Genomic DNA, 13,086 nt, shown 5'->3' on the forward strand with positions numbered 1-13,086 from the left:
AGGGTGGACTTACTCAATCAAACGTGTATCGCGCTTGCCTAGTTTAAATGTGACTTGTAAGTCCGTTTCAGACTAGCTAGATTTGTTTGGTTCTACTACAAAACTATGCAGAATAATGAATTGTACGTGGATAGATATATAGAACGCGTACGGTTCAACAGAGACTTAGTTAATAAATTCTGACTTGGCTTGCGAGGTAACAGAGAAGAAACTAGGGTTTATAACTCGTATGATGAGTTCAGTACTGACGTAAAATGTCGGTCTTATTATATGTACATGTAGACCTGGAATTGAAGTGCAATAATATTGTTTCAAAATAAAATACTAGTGGTTCAAGATAAAATGTCGGTTCAACAGATACGTAAGTATTCTAATAGGGTATGATCGTCGACTTACAGAAGGTCGATTAATGCAAATATGCAATGATGCATTAAGAGATTGCACGCGCGTACGTCTTTGTCAACTTACGTATATAGTCACATCACTCTCTCCTAGGGTTTTGGTCAATAAGGGAATTTCGGGGAATGCTTCTAGGTCTTTAGAAACCTGATATTTGGTGTAAAAAGTAAACATAAGATGGACAAATAAACCACTTGCAAACTTTTCCCGACTCATAGTCACCGCCACCCTTCTTGGTCTCTGAAGGAGGCAAATTAATCCTTTTATTTTTTTTCAAAATAAAATAAGTTACACCAATTGCCGCTAAAACCACACCACAACTCCACAAGCATCTCACTCGGAGTCACCCTAACTAGCTCTCACCGGCACTACCAAGTCGAAGGGAGGCATGACCTCCAACTATTGCCTATGCGCTTGACAAATTCAAGTCGAAGTGAAATATTTGTACGCTTCATCATTACAAATTATCTCCGAATTAAAAAGGACTTCATTCAAACTCAATGGCCGGTCGAAGAAATGTCTAATTATCTTGTATATTCTGGTCACATTGTCTCTTTTTTAGTCGATCACTGTATTGATTCTGTATTAGTTTAAGACTAATTTCAGTTGATTTTGTAGCTATAACATTCTTGTTGTTGATATCTTTATCTGACTATATGTAAACCTAACATATATATGTTTGGTAAGGTCAGACAAGATTGACTAATCAACATCAGCATTTTATTTCCATAAATCTAACAACTTTGAGTGTGAATCTGCATATTAAGTCTCTTAGACAAGAAAAAATCATCATGAACAATGAATACTTAATTAGTTCATCAAGCTCGATCTCTATGCTTTGGAGAAGATCTTGAAGTTAAATTCTAAATAATATTATGCAGAAATTAATCTAGTAAAACTCCCCAATTCAAATAATCTTAATTAATTGTCAGTTTGGTAGTTGGGATTTCATTACTTCCTCACATCGTTGTTGCTTACTGTAGAGAGGATAATCTTTTCTTCGGAATTCCTAATCCCAGCTACAATTTTTAGTCTCTTTGTAATCAATCTGTTATTGGAAAACGTTTTGGGTCTAAAACTCTAAATGTTTCCTCTTATATCTTATAGCTCTTCAATTCAATAAAAGACGTGACAGAGACAGGCATGAGTGAGTTTCCTTAAGGATAGTAGCTCGCGCGAAGATATATAATTTGCAAAGAGATACCCTAGCTAGGTAGGTAGAAGGAACTGATCTGAAGGATCTCCGCACGATCGATAGTACTTATTTTCAGGGCTGATTCAATATCTAAGAGGAGAGGAGAACTAGAGTATTTCATAGGTGCATTTTTCCATGCTGATGTCCTAATAAGATGACTGCTCCCCTTCAGTACTTCCACCAACCAAAAGAACACCTTAGCGGGGAATAGCGGCTATATGGTATATGCAACTTTTGTTAATTAACCTGGTCTTCTGGAGCATCCAACTATACGACGCCGCTGGGGAACTTGACATATTTTTAGTCTCAAAATTAACCAACATATGGACTACTTAGAATGTTAATTAAAACGCTATCAAGTAAACTTTTTTTTACTTATTTCGGACAACGTACTCTTTCAGTACGTAAACACTGTTGAAATAAGCAGTGTATATGATTTCTTATTTCTGGTTCGTCAAAATTTTAAGAATAGTACACCACTTATGCTCCACTCATAAGATTGATACATTTTTTTTTCGAATCATTCAAAACAGTACATGATGTTCTAATTACAACGTAAAATAGTTACACACCGTTATTTTCTTCGTCATTTGGTTTGATCTCCGTCAAATGTTGAGGACAATTCCGTCTCTTCAAGAAGTGATGAAATAATGAAAGAAAAAAAAAACAAATAAAACGCAACCATTACCCTGCATTCCTGCTCACATCGTCTTGTGTGTTGCAATGTTGGCGGCTATTAACTTTGCTAGCGCTGGTGCCTGGCGGAGCAAACTTATTTTCTTCTCCTTTTTCTCAATGATGGCGATGTTTTCTTATTCTTTTTTTTTAGTTTGCATTTTAGTTTGCTTTGAAGTCTAGCAAATGTTTGATTGATCGAAGCACATCAGTCTTGTGAAACTTGGCACGTGCTGAAGAGAGATCTTAGCCATAGCGGTGCTGGGTTGCTGATTGTCTTGAGCAATATTGACTCCAAATGCACCCAGATTGGGCAAAAGAAGCAAGATTACAAGAATGCATAAGCTTTTCAACGATGCGTGTGTTAGATCTCTGCATATTTTAGATTAGATCCAAAATATTGATCTGGAAGTGTGTATAATATCTATGAGCCTTTATTGGAGAGAGAGGTAACTATAGGAATTGAATATAATCCTCAAAGATGATATATGATTGAGTTTTGAGCCACCATCACAAAACTTACAGCGAAGAAATTGAATTGCATAAGAGTACTGGGTTTCTCTTTCGTGAAAAAGAGAGGAGAATATGAAAATGAATGAATTGGTAAGTGGAGGTGTCAACAAATGGGTGGGTAAGAGGGTAAGAGAAAATAGAAAAATGAAATTAAAAAAGAATGACATAGATATGTGTTTATCATTAAGAGACAATTTACCCTTAAAATTATGTCAGAGTAATGGAGTTATTGACGGTGACGGACTGTACTATAACCGGATCAAATTATCAACCTTGGGTACTATTGAGATTGTTTTGAAACAATATACACCGATTTTATGAGTCGGTTAAATATCGTGTACTGTTTTTTAAATTTTGTCATCTGGTTCAAGTGGAAGCATGGTGCAAAAGTTGTTGAGCTGTTGTGTCTAAATTCTAAATCAAATTGTGATTGAAGATTATACAGCATGGCTTGGATTGCGGCAGCATGGTTCTTTTTCCAATCACCAAAAGCTAAAGCATGGGCTTTGTATAGTTATAGTTTTTTTATCTGCAAGTCGGTTAAACAGTGTTTTATTTCTTCTCCTATAAATTGCTCATCCTTGTAATGTATTATACACTCAATATATTCAAAGTGAGAGAAAATTGCTCCAAAGATCTGTGTTGATGTCTCTTAATTTCTTCAAACACCTTGAGCAACATGAAATCTTTCACTTTTCTGATTCTTATCGTTCCAAAACTTCTAGATTACCAAGGACGTCTTCTTACAAACTGTACGTAAAGATGATAAGAATGATATACAAATCAGCTAGCTGCTTGCGATTTAGATGAAAGTATGCTCAGGGTTCTGACATGCTCAAGTGCTCAAGTGCATGCTCGGCAACTATTAATTAGGAGTTTTCATTAAGTAATTGGTAGTTTAAGAACTCGATCAGGACTCTTCTCTATTACAATATATGTATATCCAATTTCTCTGTTTGTGATTGCCGTGATTCTATATATGTTGATGCACTCCGGCCCCTCCCACTTTAGTACTATCTAAACAAAAGAGCTTTTTTTTTTTTTTGAGAAAGAAACAAAAGAGCTTGCATCTGCAAATCTCTATTAATTTTTCCTCATCTTCTTCTTCGTCCTCCTCCTCCACCCTTTTCGATTATAGCCCTCACTACTCGTAACTCATTCGTTTGGTCTCATTTGGAACTCCATGTAGTTAATTAGGTTAATTAGTTGTGTTTATATTTGGAGCAGGTAGCCGTATTTTTATCATCTTTTTTATTATTATTATAATACAATTCATGTGGGTCGGTAGTGTATTTTTGTTGAATATAAGAATAAAAGGGTGATGCCACTGATGCGCATCAAATATTTACATATGTTCATAGTGTACATGAATCCATTTCCATATGTAATTTAGTAAATTGCTTAATTTGTCAATGAAGTTGGACATTATAGTAGTACATCATTGATAATTTGCTCGCAATCAAGGTGACATAAAAACACAGTGCGAAAATGCAGACCTCCTTGAAGTTTGGCTAGATCAACTTGTATATCTTGATGAAATGAAAATCGATCTGTCTCTCAATATTATTCCAACTTCTGTTGTAATCAAAATCAAGGCTAGTTTAGTAGTTGGGATATATATAAGGATGTCTCGCGATCTTCTTCTTTCTCACGTCTGCATGTTTCTTGCTTATTTGCATAATTGCACGTTAAAGCTGCGCCTTTAATTTTAATTAGATCTTTCGTTTGTCTTAACTAAATTTTCCAGGCATCTCTTTGTCACTGTCCTTTTGCTCACGACTGTATTATATCTGATATGCACGCGCGTCTGCAGTAGTCACTTTCAGTCTCTGGTGCACCACCATTGAATCTAGTATATATTGGAGCTATACAAGCAGGAAATAAAGTTTTTTTTTTTGACAACAAGGAAATAAAGTATATGCTCCCGAACCCGACCACCAAAGTGAGTTTTTATTCCCACCCAGCGAAAAAGCTGGAGGACCGATAATAACTAGTCTCGTGTGATATACATGTTTTCATCAGGTTTACAGAGTTTTATTTGAAAAGATTATATTTTTATATAATTTAGTATATTACGAATGATAGTTTTGGTAAAATACATTGTTTAATCATGTGTGTTTTTGTGTAAATTATTCTTATGCTTATGCTTATGTGTGAGGGTAAGTTTACTGAGGGCATATTTGAAAGTTCATAATTTAGTGGTTTTTTTGGGTGTTGATTTTATAGTAGGAGAGATTGAGTGTAGTACGTTAACTATACGTATTGCTCATCCAGAAACAAAACAACGAGAAATGAGGTAACCCAAGAAGACATGGAGAGAACCTGATGAAATTCTTGAACCATATATAGCGAAATGAGGTAATTACTATATAGGAAAACTGACCGATGCCGGAGCACCGATAAGATGAAAACAACTAATTAACCATAATTAGTTAAGACAAATATTACATGCATGCAAACCGCAGCTAACAAGACACTAACTAAGATCGAGAGAATAGTTTCTCACTGAATCAGCTCGTTTTTAAACACCCTGCCCTTGCTATTAGCTTAAATCTATAAAGCGCTCGATCTGCACAATTTGTTCTGATCGAACGAAAAACGTGTGATACAGTGATAGTGCTATATATTTTACATTTGTACTAATTCCACTTGTAAAAAATGAGAGTGTCATGTCTAGCTAAGTATTTATAGTTACGAGTTAGGACCAAAACATTATTCGTATGGCCCTCACCGGCCATGCTTTGATTCCTCACTTTCTAAGGACAAACAAATGGGTGATTCCCATGATATACTCAAGAGTATGACCCCGGCCTCATCTCTTCACTTAAAACGAACTGTAACCAAATCAGAAAATCGCATTTATATCTTTCTCGATTTCTCCTTTCTTTAGAAAAGAAAAAATATAATGTACCTTCTTCATTTTCCTGTACAATGAACTTAAACATAATTTAATCAAGTTCATTATAATCGTGTGCTAAATTAATTGAGAGGAAGTCGCTGCTTATTGATCTTGATCAGCTGTAAGATTAGGAATTCCGATATTCGAGTAGCTGTGTGGGTCGGTAGTGTATCTGATATTCTGATTAATGAACAAACTAATATAAAGTTAAATCCACGCCATGGGCAATTGGGCAATTGGGCATGTGGCACGTTGTACATGTTCCACTATACAGTAACAATAGTTCAACCATGCTTAATAATTTAGAGATATATCGGCAAAGAAGTCATTTTAACACGGATTTCTGTTTTTCTTTTGTTGAATATCCCCACTCTCCCACATTGCGCACTATAAAGCTAATCATATATTCATATAGTAAACACGATGATGAGTGAGTATGTGGACTAAGATTTTGTATCTTTCGTTGTCACCATTATTGCAGCTTTTGAGTGAGAAAGTGAAAGGCATTTCCCAACTCAAAACAAAGGCGGCACCCATTGTAGCTTTGATACTGTTTTAAATAGGTCAATCCTAGCAAAGAGGCAGCACGAAAAACTGCATGTCCCCATCAACAGGGTAAGTGAACGGAGAAGGAAAACATGGCCACCGCGTAATAGATACATGTGTATAGCGAGAGTTCGCACGCGATTCATAATACGCCCAAAGATATATGTGAGCGTACATGACGAACAAAATTTTTCCGTCCTAAAAATAATGACATGTGCATGCGATGCTTACAATACTTACTGTGTATTCGTTTTCTTTTATGTCGACCCATACTAATTAGGTTAATTACGAGCCAGGATTCCGGGGAGGCGGGAACCAATTTGATTTCGAAGCAAATTATGGGATCTTATAAGGACTTGTAGCTAGTCAGTCTCACATAGCGGCGTCGTAAAATTAGTACTGTGACTTCTGTCAAAACGTGCAAGAAAAAGTGAAAAGAGTTAGATATGGGCGACGATTCCTGATAGAATGAAATTATTCTATATATTCACTATATAGTTTAATATTAATGATACATTTTTATTGTATTTATTTTTAATTGATTATTTATATTTAAGATAATATTTTTTCATTTTTCACCACATACATATTTATCACAAACTTAGAGTAATATGATTGGTCATGTACACCATATGACAGTTTACATATACACATAATTACTCTGATTGCCGATAGATTATTTCACAAATTGTAAATAGTAACATTGATACGGTCAAGCTATGTGTACGTGTATATTTGGTTTATGTACATGGGCAATAAAATGAGAAGTGAAGAGAACGAATTGATTGCCGCTTTGACCTATGCTTGTTGGTAGGTATTCATTAAATTTCACATTTTGACGTTTGTCATGACGAACGATCTCCACGTATTATTGAAGTACGTAGTCTGAACCCTAGGTTATTGTCCATTTCATTTTCATTGAAACATCGAGGGATGGAGATTCAGATAAAAGATCGTAATCTCACGTACAACATCAAGAAAAATACTACGTACTTGATCAATCAAATAATATGTTAGATGCTCGGTTTTTCTGACGTGATTAACAGGATCGAGCTAATTTGTATTAGGAGATAAGTACCATTTAATTATTCAGTATTGTCATAAGACCTAAGGCAAGCAAGTGTTGCTTTCTTCTATAATGCGGAATTGTGGAGAGGTACCTTTTGGTTTAGCACTAGGTATTATATAATCAACTAGAATGAAAACATATCTTGATGATTATGTGAAGGATATATTTCGTCCCTACATGGTGTGCACTTTAACCTTTTTTATCATCATCTCCCGAGGAAATGAAGGTGAAAATGAAAGGAGGCCAATTGTTTGGTCATGATGTAGTAAATGAAGGGACTGTAATTGTATAAATGGCTATTTAGCTTCGAAGCCTTCGATTATGCCTCAGGTACAGTGGAAAATAAAAATGTTTTAGTTTATCAAAAACATCATGAATAGTTGAATACACATGCAGCTTCATATGCATGTGCTAGCAGTACATAACAGCATATAATTGCACGATTGCATGATGTATCATTAATTAGCTAGGTTTATGCGACAAATCCAGATGTTAACGTACCTATACTGTTATATTCAACTATTTAAACTCTATTAATACACGATATATATTCCAGGTGATGCTTTTAATTAGTTCAACACAGCTTAATTGTAAGCCTTCACTGGCCCCTCTAATGTTCTTTTTTCCCAAATCATGTCATATTTGTCATTGTAATATTGTTAATTTCAAATGGCCATTTATATACATTCCAGGTATGTGAGACATGAAAGCTGTGATGATCGACGTACTTCCTATTTCCTGAATTCTCGTTTCATTAGGACCACAAAATGAACTTCATTCCAAACTAAACAATGCTATATATATATATATAATATTGTTAATTTCAAATGGCCATTTATATACATTCCAGGTATGTGAGACATGAAAGCTGTGATGATCGACGTACTTCCTATTTCCTGAATTCTCGTTTCATTAGGACAACAAAATGAACTTCATTCCAAACTAAACAATGCTATATATATATATATATATATATATATATGCAGAGAGAGAGAGGAAGGATCACAAACGGACATTTGCAAACTTGAAAAAGTGTGGACGTCTCTGTTTCTCAGTCATCACAGTCCGACGACGGCGCCTCTCTTGTTGGACGGTGTCCAGGCCTTCACCTGAAGCTTCTTCTTGATAGGGGAGCCACCAGTTACCAGTTTCTGATCGAGTTTCGATCGATTTGAAGTTTCAGTCATGGTTGTTGCCCAAAATCTTTGATCCTCGATCGAATTGGCTTTCATCTTCAATGAGACGTCTTTTGAGATTCCCAAGGCCTCAATCCGACAAGAGAAGTGCATCTGTCGGCGCCGAATGCAGCTGAGAAGCAAGACGTTTGCACGTTTTTTGGGTTTGTGGACGTCCGAGTTTGAACATCCCTTTGTGTGTGTGTAGCACTTCTTAGTTGCGGAGGTCCGCACTAATGGTTTTGATGCAGATTTCCATTTTCACCACTTTTCGATTGAATTTCCTCATTTCCACCATCTAATATTTAGACAATATTGTGTAGATCATATATGTAAAATTTCAGCCAAGTTAACCATCGTAAAACCCTCAAAAATATGTTTTTCTGTTAAAATATTGAACTGTTCATGTTTGACAGAATTCAGTAAGTTCATTTAGTTTTCGATTTTGATAGCCTTAACAATCAACAAATTAGTTGAGAAAAATCATATATATATATATATATATATATCTTTCACATATCTTTTGTTTACCGTTTCTTGTATATATTATAGTCTTTCACACGTTCTTAAAGATATTGAACTTGAAAATCGTTACCACGCAGAATGGATTTGATTGAAATGGGATATATGACGAGCATTATTCTATTAAGAGAATCGTGATAAGATAATCTTCTCAGTACGCATTACAATTAGTTCATCTCTCGATTAAAAATCACAAAATTAAGCTCATGCAGCTGCATGCAATACTTGAGAAAATCTGTCATGGGTTTCTCTCTCTCTCTCTCTCTCTCTGTTTTTTTTGAAAGGTCTGGGCAACATATGACGAACAACGTATCACTAAAGATCGTTTATGAGCAACATATGTCGTACATGGAAGTGATGGAACATTACTCGCACATACAAAGACTACTTAACTGTACGTAGTTGTTCGTCACTGTTTTGAATTATGACGAACAATGGTTTTAGGGTAAATCGGTTAACTTACAATTACTATAATTAACCGATTTCGTACATTGTCGTCATAATTCAAAAATAATAATAATGGTAATTATAACATGAACACATGTAGTTCACTCCATTTGATTAGACCTAGTAATCAATCCTCAAGTCTAGGTCTTATTCTTTTTGTTGAACGCCAGTTCTTCCCTTTGATTATTGTTCCCATAATAAACTACGTGGAAACCTGCTCTTCTTCTGTTCTCCTGGCTGCTTCTGCCTTCAATAGGTCATGGTCCGTACACCGTTAGACGTTTACCAAAACTAGCTACCGCCTTTGTGAAATGCTCAGAACTGGCTGCTGCTTCCACCTTCCTTCTCCGTTGTCCCTAAACTACATAACTGAGAAAAGTCCAGACACTCGAAGATCTGTGTTTATGTGAAAGAGAGAAACTGCATTTATTATCAGACTCTATAATTAACAAGTCCACACACCTCAACCAAACATGATCCAGTCAACCCATAAGCATTCAGCAACAATAAAGGGTATAATCGTCGAATACCTCGAATAGTCTGTAGTCCTGGAGTTTGATTGAATTCCCTCGCAGACTTTTATGAACAATATCGCTTTCGGGTATCCGAAATACGAAACTACGTAAATGCCTTGTTGTTAAAAACAAAAATACAGATAGCGTAGTTGAGAAAAGGTCAATACTATTTCTTTACAAGGAAGTCAGAATCTCAGACCTAAAACAATGGCAATTTCGTAGAAATACACTAATCCATGGCCATATTCGAACGTACCGGTTTATATATACCTTAGTTGATCATTTCAATCCCACTAGCCTTCTAACTTGAAAATACTCTCTTCTTCTTCTTCTTCTTCTTCTTCTCTCTCTCTCTCTAACCGGACACGTAGATTTCACGATGCTAGTTGGATCGCACAGCGTGAACCTTTTTCAGGCGAGAAAGCCGAGCTTCAGGAACTACACGTCTCCGTTGAACCCCTTGACAAGAACTCTGTCTTCTTGTTCCTATTCAGCTTCTGTCTCGAGTTGTTTTCCTATTAAAGCTTCTGCTGCAACCACCTCAACCTCAAAAACTGAGTTGACTCTTGCCAATCTCGACAAGCTGCTCCCGAAGCCGGCTCCACCTCAACCTCCACAGCTCTACCCACAACCTGATCAGAAAAAGAAAGGGTCGACGGAAAACAAGGCAAAGGGGTTTCTAGAAGGGCTCAGTCTCGCCAAGCTTTGGCCGCAGGTGAAGGCTGTGGCGGAGGAAATGTCTCCGAGGCATTTGAAGACCCTCAGGAGGCTTCTGTCCAAGACAGCAGAGTATTCTCCCCGGAATAACTTGGGTTCCCGGTGGAGGGAATATCACGGTAGCAACAACTGGGCCGGACTACTTGACCCTCTTGATGAGAATCTCCGGCGAGAGGTCGTCAGGTACGGCGAGTTCATCCAGGCAGCTTATCAGTCATTTCATTCTAATCCGGCTATGTCGGTGGAGGAAACTCAGATGCCGCGTAACGTTGCCCTGCCGGATAGGTCATATAAAGTAACCAAGAGTCTTTATGCAACGTCAGCAATTGGGTTGCCTGACTGGGTCGATGATGTGGCCCCGGATCTCGGGTGGATGACCCAGCGGTCGAGCTGGATCGGGTATGTGGCGGTTTGTGACGACAGGCGGGAGATTGCGCGAATGGGCCGACGAGATATTGTCATCGCTCTCCGTGGAACCTCGACATGTCTTGAGTGGGCTGAAAACATGAGGGCCCAACTCATTCAAATGCCTCCCACCGAGGAGGAGGGTGGAGAGGAGGCACAAGCAAAGGTGGAGTGCGGGTTCCAAAGCCTCTTCAAGACCCCCGGTGCTCACGTGCCAAGCCTCTCACAGTCCGTGGTCGAAGAAATCAAAAGATTGAAGGAGTTGTACAAGGGCGAGCAACTGAGCATAACCGTCACGGGTCATAGTCTCGGCGCAGCTATTGCTCTCTTAGTAGGCGACGAGCTCAAGACCTGCGACAAGGATATGCCACCAGTGGCGGTGTTCTCTTTTGGAGGGCCCCGAGTAGGAAACCGGGGATTCGCAAACCGAATGGAAGCAAAGAACGTGAAGGTCTTGCGGATCGTGAACTCCCAAGACTTGATCACAAGGGTACCCGGCATCTTCGTTGGGGAAGGAGTGTTAGAAGAGAAGATCAAGAACTCCAAACTCGCAGACTTGCTCGACGAGAAAATGCCGCTGGCCTACTCCCACGTTGGAACGGAGTTGAGGGTAGACACAAAAATGTCACCGTACTTGAAGCCCAACGCTGATGTAGCTTGCTGCCATGACTTGGAAGCATACTTGCATTTGGTGGATGGGTTCCTGGCATCTAACTGTCCTTTTAGACAGAATGCGAAGAGGAGTTTAGTGAGGTTGCTTCAAGATCAAGGATCTAATGTGAAAAAATTGTATATCAGTAAGGCAAACAACTTGAGTAGTTTGAAACTTGAAAGGGAGGGACTTATGGCTAGTTGTTTGCCTAGTCCCTCTTAGTACCAATCCAATAAAAACTTTGCACATATACTCTAATAGTCAAATGATAAGCTTATGTGTATGATGGTTTATATTGTGAAATATTGGCTTCGATTTATATCGTTCTAAAATATAATTGTCAAAATAATTTCACAAATCCCACCTCCCAATATCGATCATCACATATATACTTCAACACTTAATTTTTCATGACAATTTAAGTTCATTGCTCATAATACGAATAATTAAATTATAGAGCAATTACAGAAAAACAAAATTCAGAATCAGAGGCGATCAAAACACTCATTTCACGTAGAAACTTGACCATATTTTCTCACTATCTTCATTACATTCTACAAATTCCATATGTAGTAGATTTAATCTACTACATATGGAATGAAGTATAATTTTCTGATATGATGATTTATCTATTTAATAATCGTCACTGATTATCAATAGAAGATAATACTGAATCAGTAAACTATAAGCATGTATCACTAGTACAACTTTTTAGCTTCCACCAATATCTTATCTCACATATTTTTCAACACAAATTTTGCTAGTTTTGTCTCTTTTAGATTGTATATATGGGAATAATAACATTTCGAAAGAAACAATATGAGAATTTCATATAACTGTACTAAAATTTCACTCTAATATAACATGCCCCAACCGAATTGGCAAAGTCACACCACGCATGTGAAAATAAGATATCATGCATAGCATATATATGACAAGTTATCACAAGTCCTATATATGCAAAGAATATGTTATTCATTGAGTTTGTTTTGTTGAACACCAAAGTGATTAAAAAAAAAACAGTATACGCACTTACACTTCCCCTCTCTGACAGTTTTTGCTCGATCCTTGTAAGTGAATTCACAATTTAGATTTCAAAATGAATAACATCTCGTAACAATAATATTAAAGAAGACCTCTGATCAACATGCATCTACCCTTTAACCCTTATATGGTCTAACATCGATGCATATATATTTAGAACTCGTAAGTATTGGGATTTAGTGAAGAAGTGTGTCATCGGAGCGCCAAGCCGCCAACTACATCACACAGCTGCAGACGTACTTAGCATTTTACCTCGTCAACCGCAAAAGGGTTCATTACTCTGTAGTCCGTAGATACATGATTTATGTTCTAC

The 13,086-nt window shown here is 37.2% G+C and overlaps 1 protein-coding gene across 1 annotated transcript; it reads left to right on the top strand.

Annotated features, from left to right (window-relative positions):
• The first annotated feature begins 10,266 nt into the window (after positions 1-10,266).
• Positions 10,267-12,048, top strand: LOC126793641 (phospholipase A1-Ibeta2, chloroplastic). The gene has a single exon (XM_050520228.1). The coding sequence runs from the start codon at positions 10,335-10,337 to the stop codon at positions 11,949-11,951; it is 1,617 nt and encodes a 538-aa protein (XP_050376185.1). The 5' UTR covers positions 10,267-10,334; the 3' UTR covers positions 11,952-12,048.
• The last annotated feature ends 1,038 nt before the right edge of the window (positions 12,049-13,086 follow it).

This window comes from Argentina anserina, chromosome 5 (assembly GCF_933775445.1).
Source record: "Argentina anserina chromosome 5, drPotAnse1.1, whole genome shotgun sequence".
Taxonomy (NCBI): domain Eukaryota; kingdom Viridiplantae; phylum Streptophyta; class Magnoliopsida; order Rosales; family Rosaceae; genus Argentina; species Argentina anserina.

Excerpts from the sequence above, each read along its gene's own strand:
- LOC126793641 (XM_050520228.1), top strand. The coding sequence starts at position 10,335 with ATGCTAGTTGGATCGCACAGCGTGAACCTTTTTCAGGCGAGAAAGCCG.